Consider the following 21,317-nt stretch of genomic DNA (forward strand, 5'->3'; position numbering starts at 1 on the left):
GATGCTTCTTTCTGCTTCACTCAGAGCAGATCAGCTCTTTTTATAGAAGTCTGGTGAAAGCAATATGGCCGAAAAAAATCAAAGACAGATAACAGTGATTGATTGTTTGACGGAAGCTTTGGGAGGATGTGCGTAAAGGAACGGCTACATCCACAAATCCATTATTATGCTTCCCATTTACCTGGAAAGGCCCTTTTTTGCACTGCAATAACAATAAAACAAAAAAATCATATTTTCTATATATTTTTAAGTATTTGGTAATATCGTCAAGAATATCGTTATCGCAAAATGAGCCTGAAATATCGTGATATTCTTTCAGGGCCATATTGAAACCGTGCAGGTTGGTAGATCTACCACTAGAGGGCAGTGTGCCATTCTAGGTGACATGTCAGCATAATGTGCAGTTTTTAAAGTTTCTCTTTTCTTCTGTCTGTTTTTCCTCTCCTCATACATAAAACCCACCACACTCACCACTCCTTATACCCATGCACACATGCACAAACCATCACTGCCCACTCAGACCTTTGTTCAGACCTGCCAGAGTTGGAGATTGTGAGCCTTTTATCAGAGCCTCAGCCCAACTACACCCTCCGAGCAGACAGCGTGTTTGGATACGACAATGACGACTGGCTTCACATCCCTCTGCTGCCGCCAACGGTCGTTCTGGGCCTCACACACGAGCAGATTGAAGAAACGCTCAAGTACTTCTGTGAGTATTTCTGTTTTTACCCTTAACCCATTAAGGCCTAAAGCGCCTGGAAAAAAATGCCTGGAAAACCTATGGGCGATTTTCAAATGACCCCCTAAAACCTGAAGTTTTTCTGGAAATTCAACACCTACTAAATAATACATTTTCTATTTATTTTAAACACAACTGTAAATGACCTTTAGCAAGGTTCCTATTAGTGTTTTTGTATTATATAGCTTTTTCCCCCCATTTTTCTAAATTTTCAAGGTGTTTTATACAGTCTATGGTGTTTTAAAATGTTTTGATGCTTTTATTTTGAAAAGGTGCCGTCCAGTGTGAAACGTGTGGTGAAAGTGAAACGGTTAAATGAAAAAAGAACGGTAAATAATAACGAGTGCTTCGTAATTCATATAAAGTTAATATAAAGTATCAAAAGGCTTCTATAGTGGCTGACTGACAGGACACAAGGTTTGGTAAAGTTTATTTTCTTCTGTCATATATATTAGTGGCTATATTTGTTGTCTTAACTATAGTAAAAGTGCTTGTTTGCTGAAGTGCAACTCAGATATACGTAAATCGCCTTCAAAATAAAAGCACTGCGGTTGTATTGATTTCTAATTTCTGGGTAACCTCCGCCTAAAGCCCAGGTCTGCCTTAAAGGCACACTATGCAGGAATTGTAGCTTACTGTTTGGAAACGCAACATTCAAAGTTGGCCCCTCCTCCCCTCGGCGACATCAGAAGCACTCGCCCCCTGACTGCTGTTTCTAGATCACAGCCCCTCTTCATATACCCCAAATTACATCTTGAACTGTGTGTGGTACTGGATGTGTTGTGTGAAAGTGTTTTGACGTGTAACACAAAATATTTAGACATCATTTTAGGGCTTGCAATGCTTTCATACATATATTAGTTTATTATTTGCCATATTTGTGGTCCTTTTTAAGCTTTCATTTCACAAGTTCAGTCTTATGAATTGAAGTTAAAATTTCAAAGTTACCTTTGATGGATGGCCAAGAAGTGGACCACAGCAGCTTGGTAGTGGGCAGATAATTTAACAAATTCAAATTTGATCAAAAATGAGAGGCTGTATTTATGTTAAAGACGGTTTTGCCAGTTGTGTGAAATATGGGCTAATTTTGGAAGTTGAAAATATAGGGATGCCCCAATCAAGTGTTTCTGCCCTCTATGAATCAAGAAATTGATATAGAAAATAGTCTCTGGTTCATTTCTTCGCTTCCTTTTTTTTTTTTTTTTCATTTTATTAATTCTTCTTTTCGAACCGAAAAAAAATAAACAACATAAACTACAACAGCGTAGGCTAGATGCATATACATATTCATACACATACTCACATAGACACCATTAAACAGATGTACATAAATATATAAACATTTACACACATACAGTATATAAAGCCCTATACATATACATGCATCTGCCCCGTCTAAGTAATAAGATAGAAATAAGAACCAGTTAACTTAATATTCAATATGCATTTCCTTATATCATTTTGGTTCGAAAAAAAAGGGAGTAGGCTGAAGTATAAAATACTTATCTAGGCCTCTCCCCTGGTACTCAACACTTCAAAATAAGAAATTGTATCTCTATATATAGCCACTTAATGTCAAATGAATATATATTATTATTATTATAATTATTTATTTACTTATTTTCTTATTAGTCAACCATAGTATATTAGTAGGATAGCAATACTTTTCCTTTGTTCTCACATAGTGACTAAAAACATATGTGTATTTGTGGTTGACCTGAGTGTGTGAGGCCTAATCTCCACACACACTGCTACATTTTTGAGCCACAGATGTCAAATGTCACCAAGCCAATTAACCTGCCGTCACTTGGCTTCCTAAGCAGTTTCCACTGGAGCGCTGCAGACATCATGATGCCATAGTTGGCAAGTCAGACACTGCAGCAGCAGCCCAGGAAGGGTTTGTGATTAGTTGCATAGGTTTTCTAGACTTGTGGGGTGATGGGAGATTAGATAGATAGATAGATAGATAGATAGATAGATAGATAGATAGATAGATAGATAGATAGATAGATAGATAGATAGATAGATAGATAGATAGATAGATAGATAGATAGATAGATAGATAGATAGATAGATAGATAGATAGATAGATAGATAGATAGATAGATAGATAGATAGATAGATAGATAGATAGATAGATAGATAGACCAACCTAGGCATACTTCAAGCAATAAAATAAAAAGAAGGAGTATGTATTAACCTATTGAAGCCTACCTAAAACGCCTGTAAAAACTTCCTGTAAAACCTCTGGGCGATTGTAAAATAAGGCCCTAAAACCTGAAGTTTTTCTGGAAATTCAACAGAAGTGTCAACGCTTCTACTAAATAATAGATTTTTTTTTTCGAAATGAAATGAAAAGTATTTGAGAGTTTATACAAATTCTACAAAACTACGTATGCGCTTTCCAGGCTTCAATGGGTTAAGGAGTAGAATAGAATTCCAGTGCAGAATAAATATGAATATACAGTATAAAAATGTTGGTGCTATGAAACAAATAAGGTGCAATGAACAGTGTGCATAAATAACACATAAAGTGCATAGACAGTATGTAATGAACCAGACTATTATTTGTTATTGTACAGTGTGATGGCATGTGGAAGGAAGATTGTGCATAGCCACTATTCTATACAGTCTATGATCCACACCCAATAAATCAGCAGTAACATGCAGCACAGTGTGAATGTGCAAATATCCGCCATGTTTACTTTGCAATGATATGTGAAAAGGTCAGGAAAGCCCTGCAGCAGTGGAAACTTGTACTCACCCATGTTAACTTGATAATCTACAGTACATTTTGTTTACTGTGCTTTCTATCCAATCCAATCCAATCCCCTTTATTTATATAGCACAATTTTAGCAAACACAAGGTTTCCAAAGTGCTGCACAAACAATAAATACACAACACAATACAAAGAGATGTAGTAAACAATAGAACAGTAAGATGCAATAAGATTAAATAAATTAAAAATGGGATAAAAATAAATAAAATAAAATGTAAAATGTACATACAAAATAAAATATGCATGAATACAATAAAAAACAAAAAATCATAAAATCAACATAAAATCTACTACTAAGGGCAACTATACAGGTGTATTTTAACAGTTTCTCAGGGAGGATTTGCTGATCTGAGCTTTTTACTCCTGATGACCTTGTATTTATGGTGATAGGATTTCACAAGATTGTAAGTCTGCGTCCTCATAATGCTAGACATGCCTTAAACGGCTGGTGCCAAGCCTCATGTTCCTATCAGCAGCAGGACAGACTAACCTGGGCCATGCTGGGCCATGCTGTACCTTGCTGCATTGTTTTGACTCTTTTTGGCAGGTGGCATCTGGTGTTTTTAGTGTTCTTTACTCTACATCACTGCTTCCTTCTCTGCACCATCTGTCTGTGTGGTTATTCCAGTCTTGCACCGTGTCCTACCACTGACCCCGACAGTCCCTGCAGCACTATGACGTTTTTCCAACACTTTTAGGTTGATTGTTCTGGTTTTACAGCCCACAACTTTCCTGTTTTAAATCAGTCTCATCGCTCTCATCAGCCTTGTTTCTGATCACAGCAAGCAGCTGTTTTTAGTGGAAAGGCTCAGATAAATCCAGTTTGCTACCTGTCCAACACCAGGCTGCAGACGGACAAAGCCGTTAGCTGCTAACAGTGGAGCGTTCAGCAGCTGAAGAGCAGGATATTTCCCTCAGAAGCTGCTGGAGACGACTCCAAATGGATGCTAATCCTCCGAGTCTGCTGGGTGTGTAAAAGGGCACCTGTTTTATAAATAGTTCTAATAATTCTAATAACACAGGTTTAAGATGCCCCTCCTGTAGCATTTGCTATTTTTTATTGCTTTGCTGTCACTTTGGATTCACAACTCTTTCCCAACTTTCAGTAGTTGCACACAGGCTAATTTGTCTATTTGAAAAACAGGTTGACTGCAAAAAATTATGATTATTTAGTTTTTTTATTTTTTAAATTATTTTTTGTTATACAAAAAATACATCCAACATCCAACACTTAAAACATGAAGAACATATGGCAGTAATGAAAATAATATTTAAAATATTAATAATACTGACAGGACCAAAATAAATAAATAATTAAACAATGTAAATCGCAAAAAAATAAACAATACAAATGAATAAATACAATTTGAAATATAAATAAATTAATAAAAATCAAATAAATTAATTAAATAAAACATACAAAGTTATTTGATATTATATATATATATATATGTATTTATTTTATTTTTTTTCTATTATTTTTATTTTTTTTATTTTTATACATATATATATTTTTTTATTATTATTTTTATTTATATATATATATTTTTTTTAAATTATTTTTTTATTTATATATATTTATATATATATATATATATATACATTTTTTTTTTTTTTTTTTTTTTTTTTTTTTAAATACACATGCTTTTAAAACCTAATTAGTAGTGAATAAATCTCAAATCACCTTTAACTGAATAACACAACCAGTAATACAAGGAAGCATTTGAGCAAAGTCACAGCTAAAATAATAAGAGTGAAAAAGGCAAAACCACTCATCCACAACAGGGAGTACAGGGGAAGTACCCAGGAATCAGCTGAGACGTGCAGTGCAGCAGTGGGAGTTCACTTGTCTGGTTCACTTATTAACATTGTCTGCTGCATGTGTTTCTCTTGTACTGGTGAATTGGCAGACTGCAGATGGAGCATGGTGGCTCTTTAATAAATAATGATTGTTTATATTTCACATCAGAAATACGAGCACTAAGTGATTGTTGTGCAGAGCTGTATTTTGCTGTGGATAAAACCCTGTGGCAACAGACCTTTCAGGGTGTTTCCTCAGTCAAATATAAATATTGACCAGTGATATCAGCTCTCAGTGTGCAGAGACTTGTACTTGGTGATATGGTGCTTCTAATAGCCTCACATTGACTTACAGTAGTGGGTTGAGTTCATTCTTATCAAGATTTTTTTTCAGCTGCACTGCAAAAAAAGAAAAGTTGGGTGAACTGAAAATTTCAAGGAAACAAACTTCGATAAAATTTTAAGTTGGACAATTAAACTAAATATTTTAAGGTTTGTTTTTTGAGTTTGCTCAACTCTGAATTTCTCTGGCACGATTGTAATGCCGCTATGAAATGTCAGCTAATGTTGTGACCACAATTTTGAGTTAGCATTGATACGCTAATGGCTACTCTTGTAGCTGTAACAAGCAGCGCCGCTAGCATCAGTTAGCCGCTAGCATCAGTTAGCCGCTAGCTTTCGCTAATGACCGAATTTCCCAACAAAGAAATAAGAGTTATCAGAACTATTGTCCCTTGTTGTGAACCCCAACTTAAAGATATAAGTAACAACAACTCACCAACTTGTTTTTGAGCAGACAACTGGCTTCCTTTGTTGTGCTAACTTACATTATTAGCCTAAATGTCAGTAATTTATATTTCCAAGTTTTACCAACTTAAATCACTGTTTTAGGCCAAAAAATACAAGTTGGCTTTTTTGCAGTGTGTACTTGCCTATGCTTTGTAACAAACCTTCCCCTTAGTAAACATGTTAATAGTTAATTTAGTTAATATAAGTTTCATCTCGGTGATCTGATGTCTAGAGAAGGTTAAATCTCAGCAGAGTGATGGATTGGTTTTATTACTGGGAGGTGACGGAAAGATATTTCCTTGTAATTGTGGGCAAAGTCCATAAGACTTTACTTCCTTTAACTTGTGTTCCAAGTTATTTTGTTATTGCACTGGCCTTTTATCTGGTTCAACCTTTCCTGTAGACCAGTGGTTCTCAACCTTTTTGAATCGCGACCCCCAATTTAACATGCATGTTGTCTGCGACCCCCGCTCACTGAACACAATCTCACACGCACAGTTCAGATCAACCAAAAAGGAAACAAAATGACCAAAAAAGACAGAAAATGACCAGAAAAGACAGAAAATGACCAAAAAAAGGAAACAAAATGACCAAAAAAGACACAAATTGTCCACAAAATGATCAAACAAAGACACAAAATGATCAAAAAAAGACACATAATGATCAAAAAAAGACAAAAAATGACAAAAAAAAGACAGAAAATGACCAGAAAAAGACACAAAATGACCAGAAAAGACACAAAATGACCAAAAAATGAAACAAAATGACCAAAAAAGAAACAAATTGACCACAAAATGATCAAACAAAGACACAGAATGACCAAAAAAGACACAAAATGACAAACAAAAAACCCACAAAATGACCAAAAAGAGACATTAAGTGACCAAAAACACTATAACACAGTGGAGACAGAGATGACTTCCAAAATGATTTGGCGACCCCCAGAAATCATCTCGCGACCCAATTGGGGTCCCGACCCCAAGGTTGAGAACCACTGCTGTAGACGGCCTCAAAGCTGACCTCATAGATTTTATTCTGCAAGAAATACATTCTTGCAAAGACGGAGCACAGGATGGGGAATCATAGATGCCCAAAGCTGTCTCTGCTGTCTCTCGCGTGCTGCATTCGACCTGGAAAGAGTCAGTTTGTGGGTGAAAAATTAATGAGGAGGTTAATATTTGATTGTAAGAAAAACTGCTGTGTCTAGGGTAGCATCTGCAAGGGCAGAGAATATAATGACCGAATGTAGAATGACTGTGGATCATTGCAGCACAATGAAGTTCACTGGAAAATCAGTTTCTTTTGTGGATCTTGATTGGAATTGAAATAAAACTGATTCAAGAAAAACTATATTTGTAGTTGGCCTAAAAATCTACACTCAAAAAAATTACTCATTGGATGAACTCAATTAAATTGTGGGCAGAATTTCCATCCAACAAATAAATGTAGCCCAAACTCAAAACAAGTGCATCGATGCAATATAATGTATTTGAGTTAATGTAGCTCTCTTTTTTACATTTGGTCGAACTCAAATTAAAAACATGTATGTATTGTATTTAAATTGAGTTACCTCAACTCATTTATGTCGAGGAGAGCTAAAATAAAGAAACTGTGTTCATTCAACCTAAAAACATAGAATTGGAAAACTGAAACTCATTCTTTTTGGGTTGAAGGGAAGGACAGGGGAGTCAATTAATACATTTTAGGTTACACTTCTTAAACTACTTTTGATTTGATTTTAATTTATATATTTTCATTAGACAAACAATACATTAATGAGTCACATCTAAGAAGGGCTTGAATACTTTTTTTGAGTGTAGGTGGAAAATATTTTCTTGAAGATATAAAACCATGTTTAACTTTTTTAAAATAGCATGAATTTAATTGTTTATTATTGATGTTTATAAAGTCAACTAAATGTTTAAGATTTACACAAAAGGAATCATTATTTAATTACAGGGAGAAATATATAGGAATAGATAGAATAAAAAATGACATATTTTCTCTCAGTAATCTCATAAAATCCCAGACTGCATTGACTCCCTTGCCTCCATCAGACCCTGTAAAGTGGGTGTGTCTCTGTCTGCACCAGTATTACGCAGAGCCCTCTCTTTATCTGCTGTTACGTATGAGCACAGAACAAGAGCAGCCATTGGCGGGGGCGGACCCTACCATCTCCCTCAGCTCCACGGGGGTGGGGGGTTTAATGCAGCATCCTTTCAGACTGCAGCAGCATCCCCATGCTGAATTATTTCTATCAATTACAACTAATTATATTGATCTTTTTGTGCTTGGACGAAGTCTGTGGGATCAGTTTGGACTATTATTGCTTGAGGTTTGGATTTTTCTTCCTCCTCCACCCCTCCTCCTCTTCCTCCTCCTCTTTCATACCCGGTAGTCCAACGTGGCCAGGTGAACGGAGGCAGGCATGACGACAGATGGCCCGTACAGTCTGAGGGATTATATATTAACTCCAAGCAGCTCAGATTCTCTTACACAGAGGAACACACAGGTGTAAACACACACTCACACACGTAGGCTAGTGGATGGTGATTTCCCCAAACACACACAGGCCTGCAGCAGAATGATGCCAGAGACAGCACACACACAGTAGAAGAAGAAGAAGAAGAAGAAGAAGAAGAAGAAGAAGAAGAGGAAGGGGATTTAACCGATGGACGGAGAGGCGGAGGGCAATTTTTCCCCGGTCACTATGGAGGTGTGGAGCTCCTCTGCATCTGAGGAGGAGGAGGAGAAGAGTACTTGCAGTGTTGTGGATGAAGTAGTGGAGGAGGAGAAGATATGCCTCAACAGCAATAACAATAATAACAATAACAACAACAAGAACAAGGAAAACCTTTGCCGGGAGGTGACACAAGGTGAGATAAAGCAGAGGAGATTGTTTAGTGATCCACTAACTCTTACTTTAAAAAATGTAGATGTAAAGTGTGAAATATAAAGTGTGAAGGTTAATCATTATTCTGCCCTGCAAGTCAGTTTTGCTGTCTGGTGTGTTCTGCTGTACATTGCGTCAAAGCTCTTGTTATCTAAGTGCTTTAATACTTTATAGTGCACTGCTTGCACCGCAGGGTGCAGTGATGTCATCGAAGGTGAATCACGCATATCATAAGCAGTGCATTGAACAAAATGCTTTTTTTTTTTTTTTGCAATTGTTGTCATAATACTTTGTTAGTTCAACATGAAAGTGCTCTAAGTTTTGTAAATATATTCAGTTTCCTCATAGTGCGGTGAAGGTCACTGAGCCTGTTTGTGAGTGTGTGTGTGTGTGTGTGTGTGTGTCAAAGCACCCTGCAGCAGTGCAATCAAGCCTTGTGTGTTCAATTTGAATTTGCCTTTTTTCATGCACTACTGTTGTTAATATATAGAAGTCAGAGCCATAGAATTGGAGAATAGAATTGTAATGCTGCAGTTTTTATCCTTAAATCATTCTTCTCTGACGTGATTTGGGGATCTCGGAGTGGAATCATGCTTTTTGAAATCATTAAACTGATAAAATGAGACTGAAGAATTCTCTTCCTGAGGGTTAAATGTTCCCGAGGCCTCTACTTTAATGCGTGTAATTCAAAAGAACAAAGAGTTCAGGTACACTGACTGTGCTGCTGCCCTAGTTTCCCTCCAGTATTGTCAGCTGTCTGTGCTTTGTTGGACTCTTGATGCATGTCAGTTAAAATGTGGGAAGAATATGATCATTTGAGGGTCGAGCCTGGAGTGAAAGGACTTTGGATTTGCACAATTTTATCATGTTACTGTTTTTTTCCCAGCTGTATCTGCTTTTAGTGGTTGTACATCTCGGATTAAAAAAGGAGCTGGCACTTCTGCTTTACCAGAGCAGTTAATATGAGCGGAGATCTCCTCTATTCCTCCTCTATAATGGACGTTCTTTGTCTAAACGGGCATGTGGTTGGCACCCGCACCAATACTGCGACACGGGCACATTTCCAGAAAAACAGGACACTTAAATGAAACTAATTGCCGGTTTCTCTTTTATGCAATGGGATAAATAAATTGGATATTTTTGTGCACATATATTGTTTTTTTTTTGTTGGATACGTTGTTGCGTGTGCTGTGTATTGTGCTGATAGGTCTTTATAACCAGATATTTAACATCCAGGTGCTATTTTTAACCTATTAGAGATTTTATTTATGAATCCTCCAAATTCTTTCTGTCCAGGTCAAATTGATCCCTATAAGTGGACGATTATCATAACTGAATTAAAAAATGTATACATTTCTTTGTTTCTCATCCAGATTTCCATCTCATTGATATTTGTATATTTATTACATGGATATAATGTAATGGAATAGACAGCTTTGCTATTTTCTTTTATTGACTGTTTGAAAATAGGCTAAAGCTGTTCAAACGCTTCCAAAATAAAGCTACTGTAAGCATTTCAGTATAAAGGCCACAACACATTTTTTAGGACGATATATTTTCCCAGAAACTATCACAATAGTATCGTTTTATTGATGTAATTTAGTTTTATAACGATATTAGAGCATAATAAGTACATCCTTTACCACAGCAATTCATTTTTAAATCTCTAGAATATTAAACATTGGAATTGAAATATGGAAAAGAAATATTAAGATATCCTATATTAATGAAACTTAAATAACCAAACTACAACCAAAACAAATAAAAGAGACTTTCAGGCTCTGTTAACAAAACATTGCAATGAGATAAACACTATATATTATATTATTTTATTATTAAAATAGCATATAAACTGCTGGAATGGCTGCTTGGGAATTTTTTTTTTTTTCTCGAGTCCGGTCTATTGAGTCCGGAAAAAACTATCGTGTCCATTTTTATATATCGAACGATAAGTCAATATAGCAATTATCGTGACAGGCCTATTCATTACTTTACTGTGTATAATTCAAATACAGTGTTATATAGTACAATACTGTGTGTAAGATATAGCTTTCTGTAGCTTGAATTATATTTATACTATAGCCTCAAACAGTTAGTTAGTAGTGCAATGATCAATGATATCAATGATAAACTGGCAGTCTGACGAGTAAAATATATATATATGAAAAATAAATAATTACTAGCTCTACCTTTTATTTTCCTGTGTTGTATAAAACACCCAGAATGAACAGTAGATGGACTACTTAATAAAAGCTGTTTCCATTGTAGCAAAATTGAAGTTTCTATTGTAAGATATGTATAGTCATGGAAAAAATAATTAGACTATTTTTTCTTCAATTTCCTCTTCATTTTAATGCCTGGTACAACTAAAGGTACATTTGTTTGGACAAATATAGTGATAACAAAGCATACTTCAAAAGCTTTTAATTTAAGAGCTGATATCTAGACATTTTCCATGGTTTTCTTGATAATGGATATCAACTCTTAAATTAAACTCTTATGAGCTATTTATCTTGTTATCATTATATTTGTCCAAACAAATGTAGCTTAAGTTGTACCAGGCATTAAAAAGAACAAGAAGTTGAAGAAAAGAAGGGTGGTCTAATAATGTTTTCCATGATTGTATACCTTTTAAGAATATTAACTAAGCACATCAAACAAAACAAAAAAAGCAATGGTAGATTTTCAAGGCCTTTCAATGACATTAGCATTATTTTCAATGACATTCATTTTGCAATTAACATTAGTTTTATCTTCTAAAACATAACTATAATGACATTCAAATGTAGATTACCACAAGCACAATAATAAACTTCAAGTCTCATTGGATAAAATAAAAAAATATTGACAGTCCTAAAATGATGGGTTAAACATCCTTAATAAACCCACATTAATAATATATTAATATCAGGTGAAATATTTATTTTATTACTTTAAATTCTAATCTCATTTAAAGAAATTGATACTATATAGTATTTTTCTATATTTTCCTTGGGGTCGGGACCCCAATTGGGTCGCGAGATGATTTCTGGGGGTCGCCAAATCATTTTGGAAGTCAGCTCTGTCTCCACTGTGTTATAGTGTTTTTGGTCATTTAATGTCTTTTTTTTGATCATTTTGTGGTCAATTTGTTTCTTTTGGTCATTTTGTTTCATTTTTTGGTCATTTTGTGTCTTTTTCTGGTCATTTTGTGTCTTTTTTTGGTCATTTTTTGTCTTTTTTTGGTCATTTTGTGGGTTTTTTTGTTTGTCATTTTGTGTCTTTTTTTGATCATTTTGTGGTCAATTTGTTTCTTTTTTGGTCATTTTGTTTCATTTTTTGGTCATTTTATAGTATATGAAATTATGTAAAAACAAAGAGAAAAGAAAAGATAAAAAAAAAAAGAAAAGAATATTAACTCTTTAACTGCTCTAAAAATACATCATGTCCAGACAGATTATCAGTAGGATGTTCTGTGAGGCAAATTTTTATCCTCTGCCAATCTTGTCAAGTTTCCCCCCTCACAACAATAAAGATCAGAAGAGGATCAATGTGAATCTGATACTTGGGGCTCATCCATGCCTGTCTGATCCCCACAACAACACGCGTCATAAGTATACAGCATTAGGCTATCGGTGCAGGATAGCTGCCTGGATTTAGCTCGGCCCGAACACTAAAACCTCTCGCTGGCATAGCAACATGTCTTTCCTTGATCAGATCTGCGGCGTGGCAGCCGGGTCAGGAGGAAATAGATCTATTAGGTGTTTCAGCCGCTGAGACTCTGTGAGTGTGCAGTTTAAGTACTTGGTGAAGGATGCACTCATTCATTCAAGTTCAAATACGTCACTTAGTACAGTAGTTCTCAACCTTTTTGAGTCGCGACCCCCAATTTAACATCCATTTTGTCCGCCACCCCCACTCACTGAACAGAATCTCACATGCACAGTTCAGATCACCCAAAAAAGAAACAAAATGACCACAAAAAGACGCAAAATGACCAAAAAAAGACACAAAATGACCAAAAAAGACACAAAATGACCAAAAAGACACAAAATGACCAAAAAAGACACAAAATTACTAAAAAAAACACACAAAATGATCAAAAGAATGAAACTAAATGACCAAAAAAGACACAAATTGACCACAAAATGATCAAAAAAAGACACAAAATGATCAAAAAAAGACACAAAATGACCAAAAAAAGACACGAAATATAAAAAAACCCCCACAAAATTACAAAAAAACAAACATTAAGTGACCAAAAAGACTAAAACACATTAACACATGAACACTTTAACACAGTGGAGACAGAGCTGACTTCCAAAATGATTTGGCGACCCCCAGAAATCATCTCGCGACCCCAATTGGGGTCCCGACCCCAAGGTTGAGAACAGCTGACTTAGTAAACAGCAGTAGTTATTTGCTTTATTTCATATCAGTCTACCACAGGGATATTAATGATTGTAATGCACTGTAATGTGTCAACAACCTTACTTGCTGCGCTCTTGACAATGTTGACAGCATTTGAATGACTTTGTAGTGAACCGGATCAAATTACCTCCACCAAGGAGGTCATGTTTTTGGCTCAGTTTGTCTGTTTGTCAACAGGATTGCAGAGATACTTGGCTCAGTTTTTATCAAACTTGTATGTAGGGCTGGGCGATATGGACCCAAAGTCATATCCCGATATATTTAGGCTGAATATCGATATACGATATATATCCCTATATTTTTTATTGCAAAGTGAGAGCAAATGTTCAGTCAAAGTCAAAGTCAAAGCCAAATATGACATGTCACAAGTAGTTTCATTGAAACCGTTTATTTAAGTGAACATAAATATTGTATAACAGGAGTACCTTTTTTAAAAAGAATCAAAGCTCCATAAAGTGCACATTTAAATAAAAAGTATCTTCAATAAAAATAGCCTATGAAATAAAATAGGCCAATCTTTTTTCTGAAATACTGAGAACAAACATTACAAAGGAACTAAATATGACAAACCCTAGTAAGGGCATCATTTATATATAAAGAAATATATATTTTTAACTATATCGATATATGCAATATGATCCATATCACATTTAAAAATATATCAATATATTTTTTATATCGATATATTGCCCAGCCCTACTTGTTGTGAAGGTGGAACCGATTCAATTTCTGAGCCGATCTGAATCACAAATTATCTTTTGCTTTTCTTTGTGAGACGGGGCTTTTGTGCTGCATTCATGCAGTGTATGAATAATCAGAAAATTCTGTTCACAACTGGAAATAAACCGTAATTCAGTGAGAAATCGCCCCGTCCAATCAGAACGTTACCATGGTGATACAGGGCCTGGTGTTGCTGCTGACTGAGCTTTTAGTGCAAGTGCTACAATCCACTTTATGTACAATAGGATTTAAGGAAGTTGGCTATTAGCTAATTAACCTTTGTTAGTTTATAGAATGCATTTTGGTAATTACACCATTGGCGATTTAAGTGTTCAGAAAGACTTGTACATTAACATAATCATGTGTAATTTACTGTTGTTTACTGTTTATTGACCTGGTTGTTCGGTGAAACCTGATTCAAAGTGATAAACTCGTTGCTAATGACCAGCCAGCAAGATCTTGTTATCAGAAATGGACATCCTGACACTGTTGTTGATAAATGTGTTGAAGGTGAATAATGTCGTACTGTACTCCAATTGTATGTTTTTATACACTACTGGTCAAAAGTTTTAGAACACACCAACTTTTCCAGAATTTAATTGAAAATGATGCAGTTTAATGTCTCAGTGTACTCTGAAATTAATGCACATTTGCAACATTTAAAATTCTTTATTGAGCATGATAGTGTTTTGAAAGAAAAAAAAGATTCAAAATCACATTTTATGTTGGACTAAAGGACTAAAAAAAGACACAAAATTACCAAAAAAAGACACAAAAAGACACCAAAAGACACAAAATGACTAAAAAAAGACACAAAATGACCAAAAAAAGACACAAAATGACATACAAAGACATGAAAAGAATTCAAAAATGGACAAAATAGCCCAAGACTCCATAGAGTTAAGTTGTTAACCCATTTCTTGTTCCCTGAAAAAGGCCTACTTGTATAATTCTGAAATGTACATTATTTTCCAGTTTTGGTTAAGCTTACCTTTTTTTATTTACCTCTGGCAGTTCACCACTTACCTTTGGACCCTTTCAAGCTGTTCATTTGACTTGAACTGCTTGAATTTCAATAAAAAACTGGAAAAATTGGGGTGTTCTAAAACTTTTGACCGGTAGTGTAGGTTTTAATTGAATTCATATAAATTTAGTTTTTAAGCTTGAATAGCTTGAATTAATTCTTGATTTCTTGATTCTGGCTAAAATATTTCACCTAAAGTTTGTTTTTGAATTTTTAATCATATGGAAACATATGGTCTTTGTCAACAGATGGAGTTTGCCCATTCCTCTAGTAATTGTAGATTTTCAAATGTCCATTTTTGTAGTTCTAAAAAGGGATAGTTTAGATTTTATTAAAGTGAGGTTGTTTGATGTACTTATCGATAGTCTGTGCATTATTTAGAGACTTGGCGGAAGAACTGGCACAAAAACAAACTAATGTACTGTAATAGACAGCAGCAAAACACATTTTTCACTCTTTACCTTGGCAGCAGACAGCCCTGTTAATGTTTTTCTGTGAGATCTGAAGCCATTATATATTGTTGTCCTCCAAGCCACCAGACTCCATTGACAAAAACAGTCATTTTACCTTTCAGAACACAGAAGTTGCAGGTCTACCGCTGTCTCGATTAGTTAGTTTGTGTCATTGTGTGACTTTGGTGTTCTGGTGTGTAAAGGATCAGTTCAGGTTCAGTAAAGTCACACATTTACACAAACAAACTAAATAAACAAGGCAGCAGAAGACCTGCAGCTCCTGTGTTCATCCAGAGGTAAAATGACGAAAGAAAGTCTGAAATAAGTCTGCTGGCTTTGAAGAGAGCCTAAACCAGGGGTGTCAAACTCAAATACACAGTGGGCCAAAATTTAAAACTTGGACAAAGTCGCGGGCCAACATTGATATTTATTGAAAACATTGACCTAAATAAGTTCAAACGAAATGGAACAAGCAAAGCTTGATATAACTTAATATTGCAAACATGCAAAATCGAATATCAAATAAAACAAACAAACAAACACATCAATGGCATTCATTTCTTAAATAAAATTTAAATAAAAATCGTATGTCCCTTTATTTTATATGAGGCCTTCTTTAAATTTAAATTTAACAGTAATCTTTTTCCACAGGCTAAAAATAAATGTAAGAATAAAATAACAATAATAAACCAAATGACTAATAATAATATCCTTCAATGAATGTGCAACCATTCAAGCCCATGCCTTGGACTAGTGTACTGTGTTCAAGCCAAAACACAAGCAGAGCATTCTGGGATTTGTAGTATTATTTGCGCTGTAATAATAATTTGGTATTGCCTTGCGGGCCAAATATAATTATACTGCCAAATTTGGCCCGCGGGCCAGAGTTTGACACCTCTGGCCTAAATAATGGCTTCAGTTCCCCTCTGTAAACATAAAGTAAAGCATTAGAAATATTCTAAATATAGCTAACACTTAAAGTGATATTTTTTTTTGTAAGTGGGCCTTTTTTATGTGGTTAAAATAATTTTGCTTAGCTTCTGTGTCAGTTCTCCTGCCTGCTTCTCCAAACTAGCGTCATGCTAACCGCTAACTGCAGGTAATACTCTGACTGTGTATAAGTACCTCATACAACCCCACTTAATAAATCCAAACTATCCCTTTAAGTGAATTTTATTCTGTTGTGGAAACATACATCTAATGATTTCTTGTGTGGCAAGATATTTTATTAATGATCAGAATTTAATCAGTTAGTATCCATGAGGCAGGGTTGGTCAGTGGTGCAATATTTCTCCTTCTAGTAGAGATTCAGTATTAAATTCTCATCTTGTTGTCCCAAGTTCATCTTTTGCAGGAGTGACTTTGACACATGAATCCCTCCTGACATTTGTCTTGTGATTATTTACGACAGGTTAATATTTACACCTTCACACTGGTGAAACATTTTAGTGTTTTCTTTAATTCACTTAGCGACGATGGAAACTTTAACATCTACCTTACAGTAAATCCCCTCAGACTGCTACAGTAGAGACATGATTTCTGTTGTATAATTCATGGTGTGCAGTGTGGTAGTTCAGCCTGGGGTGAGGTTGTTTCCATTAGGCTGATTAGACACTGATACAGCTATCCAATCACGGCATTTCCAGGTCAAATTCAAGGACCTCGATCTAATTACTTTGCTCTATGGCAACTTCCCATCTCTTTAGTCCTGCTAAGCTTTCTACCAAAGTAAGATTACGTAACTGATGTTGGTTTAGAGCTGCATATGCGGTCAGAATTGCACACTAATCCTGGCAAATTTTGTGCATCCTCAAAGAGAAGTGAGTCAGTTACAAGTAGCGTTACAAAAATAATAGTTATTGTTTATAACAAGGGTGTCAAACTCAAATACACAATGGGTCAAAATCTAAAACTTGAATAAAATTGCGGGCCAACATTGAACAAATAAACCTTTTAATATCTACCAAACATGTTTTGCTTTAACATTAAATATGGAACCAGCAACGCTTATAAACATACAATATATAACTAAATAGTGCAGACATGCAAAATCAAATTTCAAATGAAAAACACATCAATGTCATTAATTTACACTAATAATATAATAATTTGGTATTGCCTCGGGGGCCAAATAAAATTACACTGCGGGCCAAATTTGGCCCGCGGGCCAGAGTTTAACTCCCCTGGTTTATAACTTCAGTCCTTTGTGAAATTCTGATGAAATTTGGGTGATGAAAAATTACAATTGTCATTTTCTGGCTCACATACAGTAATCAGAATCAGAATCAGAATCACTTTATTAGTCCCTGGAAGGGAGATTTGTTTTGCAGCAGGACACACAAGACAAGGTACACAACGATAACATAATAAGACCCAATAAATATCTAATAAAACACAAAAAGAAACGCCATACGCATATATAAAATCACTGACACATGTTCGTTGCAGGTCCCATTTTTAATTTATTTTATCTTATTGCATCTTACTGTTCTATTGTTTACTACATCTCTTTGTATTGTGTTATGTATTTATTGTTTGTGCAGCACTTTGGAAACCTTGTGTTTGCTAAAATTGTGCTATATACACTACCGGTCAAAAGTTTTAGAACAGCCCAATTTTTCCAGTTTTTTATTGAAATTCAAGCAGTTCAAGTCAAATGAACAGCTTGAAAGGGTCCAAAGGTAAGTGGTGAACTGCCAGAGGTAAATAAAAAAAGGTAAGCTTAACCAAAACTGGAAAATAATGTACATTTCAGAATTATACAAGTAGGCCTTTTTCAGGGAACAAGAAATGGGTTAACAACTTAACTCTATGGAGTCTTGGGCTATTTTGTCCATTTTTTAATTCTTTTCATGTCTTTGTAAGTCATTTTGTGTCTTTTTGTGTCTTTTTTTGGTCATTTTGTGTCTTTTTTTAGTCCTTTAGTTCAACATAAAATGTGATTTTGAATCTTTTTTTTACTTCCAAAACACTATCATGCTCAATAAAGAATTTTAAATGTTGCAAATGTGCATTAATTTCAGAGTACACTGAGACATTAAACTGCATCATTTTCAATTAAAAATTCTGGAAAAGTTGGTGTGTTCTAAAACTTTTGACCAGTAGTGTATAAAATTACTGACACATTCGTTCGTTGCAGAGCTGATACCCCTCAATGGAGAGTTACTACCTAGTGTAGGTAAAAAGTGCAATGTGCAAGAAACAGACTTGTGAAGATGAGCAATTTGAGGGCTACTTTCTATTAGTTAAATAAATAAATGGCAGTTGGTATAAATGAAAAGTAAAGTAAAGTAAAGGGTTAAGAACCTCGTCAATACTAGATCCGTCTGACCTGAGAAAATGACTTATTGACCTTCCACTCTGCTTCACCCTTATTAACTCTGAAGTGGACATCAACAACAACATTGTCCAGGATGTAAACAGAGTTGCAGGTCAGTCAGCAGTCGCTGTGATCCGCTCCGTGCTGTACGTGTCCTGCTGCTGTGAACACTTTGTCAGTTTATTCCTGGCAGTCTCTCCCATTGAGCTATCTTGGTGTCCAGGAGAACCAGGTCTTTATTGCCGTCTTATCTGGGCTAAAAGGGATCAAGCTAAGAGGATCAGGTTCTGGCTGACCACATGGAGATGTTGTGGTCTGTTGCTCTGGAAACTTAGTGGAGAGACTCTAAGTCCAGGCTCTCATTCATACAAAGCAAGGTTATAATAGTTTTGGATTTTTCACTAGTTTTAGTTTTAATTTCGTTGTGGATTTTTGTCTTCAAATTCAGTTTTAGCAATAAAATTAGCAGACAAGTTTGACATACACTACCGGTCAAAAGTTTTAGAACACACCAATTTTTCCAGAATTGAATTGAAAATGATGCAGTTTAATGTCTCAGTGTACTCTGAAATGAATGCAAATTTGCAACATTTAAAATTCTTTATTGAGCATGATAGTGTTTTGAAAGTAAAAAAAAGATTCAAAATCACATTTTATGTTGGACTAAAGGACAAAAAAAAGACACAAAATGACAAAAAAAGACACAAAATGACAAAAAAAAGACACAAAATGACAAAAAAAAGACACAAAATTACCAAAAAAAAGACACAAAATTACTTACAAAGACATGAAAAGAATTCAAAAATGGACAAAATAGCCCAAGACTCCATAGAGTTAAGTTGTTAACCCATTTCTTGTTCCCTGAAAAAGGCCTACTTGTATAATTCTGAAATGTACATTATTTTTCAGTTTTGGTTAACCTTACCTTTTTTTATTTACCTCTGGCAGTTCACCACTTACCTTTGGACCCTTTCAAGCTGTTCATTTGACTTGAACTGCTTGAATTTCAATAAAAAAATTGAAAAGTTGGTGTGTTCTAAAACTTTTGACCGGTAGTGTATTTCTCCATAAATTTCTTGTGGAACTCAGCGTGTCGTTGACAAAACGTTTCTCCTTCCGTGCTTCGTTCAGATACGGAGAGTTCTTGCTTTTCTCTGTTTCATATCATATTAAACTAAATATCTGAGTTCTGGATTGACAAAACAAGACAATTAAAAACACTAACTTTAACTCTGAGAAACTGGGATCGACATTTTTCACTGTTATGTGAAATTGTATAGACCAAATGATTTGTCAAGAAAGTAATTGGCAGATTAATCGATAATGAAAAATAATTGTTAGTTGCAGCCCTAAGGACCAAGGTTATAATAGTTTTGGATTTTTCATTAGTTTTAGTTTTAATTTTGTTGTGAATTTTTGTTTTCAAATTTCAGTTAATTTTAGTTAGTTTTTAGAGTGAGTTTTCTAGTTTTAGTTTAGTTTTTATTTTTTGAAAATGCTTAGTTTTAGTTTAGTTTTTATTAGTTTTAGTGTTAGTTTTAGTTTTTTTTGTAATGGGTATGTGCCTTTATTTCCTTTGGTTTATCATCTCAGCCCCAATAAGGTTATTAACTCTTACAGTTCTGGGTGTTTTGTATTTTGGTTCTAGTGTAAACATCCCAGTCTCAGTAAACATATTCACCATGTGTTGCATGTTCAAATAAATACACTGAATTATGAATGAAAAAAGTTGACAAAGACGAAAACTAAGGAGTAAAACTGCTTTTGGCTTGTAGTTTTTGCTCTTAAACTCAATAATCTCATGATGAACTGTCACCAAGGTTTTTTTTGGCACAGTGTCCTTTGTGTGCAACTACAACTCCTCTTCCTCCATTCATGAATCCTTCTTCCTCTCCCTCCTCCCTCAGTGCTGTGCTCAGACAGAGTGGGCCAGGTCACCAAGACGTATCATGACATCAAGGCCGTCACCCACCTGTTGGAGGAGGTAAGACAGAGACACGCAGCAGATGAACGGGATTATGGGGGATTAAAGTTATCCGTCTCAGTGGCCATCACTGTTTGTCACCCTTTATTTGCACTCTTGTTTCTGTCAGAACTTTGACTGAACATTTGCTCTTACTTGACGATAAAAATATCAGGATATATATTGAATATCGATATTCAGCCTAAATATATTGGGATATGAATTTTGGTCCATATCGCCCAGCCCTATTTTTAGGTATTTCTCTATATCTTTAAAGGAATATTATGCAAGTTTTTCCTGAAAGGGAATGTATAGACTCTAGCAAAAGTAACCCCTCTCAATTATCACTAAATATATATATCGGGATATGACTTTTGGTCCATATTGCCCAGCCCTAAGTAAACATCAAGGTTGTAATAGTTTTGGAT

At 35.1% G+C, this 21,317-nt stretch overlaps 1 protein-coding gene across 1 annotated transcript in view; it reads left to right on the plus strand.

The window, feature by feature from the left end:
* The window catches only part of hap1 (huntingtin associated protein 1), a gene marked incomplete at its 5' end in the record, with an annotated part of 45,612 nt that overhangs the window by 1,410 nt on the left and 22,885 nt on the right, over positions 1 to 21,317 (plus strand). The window contains 2 exons of the mRNA XM_059328400.1: positions 521 to 709; positions 20,834 to 20,910. Of these exons, the coding sequence (XP_059184383.1) occupies positions 521 to 709; positions 20,834 to 20,910 (266 nt within the window). The remainder of the gene's footprint in view (positions 1 to 520; positions 710 to 20,833; positions 20,911 to 21,317) is intronic.

The sequence above is a fragment of the Centropristis striata genome, chromosome 1 (genome assembly GCF_030273125.1).
Source record: "Centropristis striata isolate RG_2023a ecotype Rhode Island chromosome 1, C.striata_1.0, whole genome shotgun sequence".
Classification (NCBI taxonomy): domain Eukaryota; kingdom Metazoa; phylum Chordata; class Actinopteri; order Perciformes; family Serranidae; genus Centropristis; species Centropristis striata.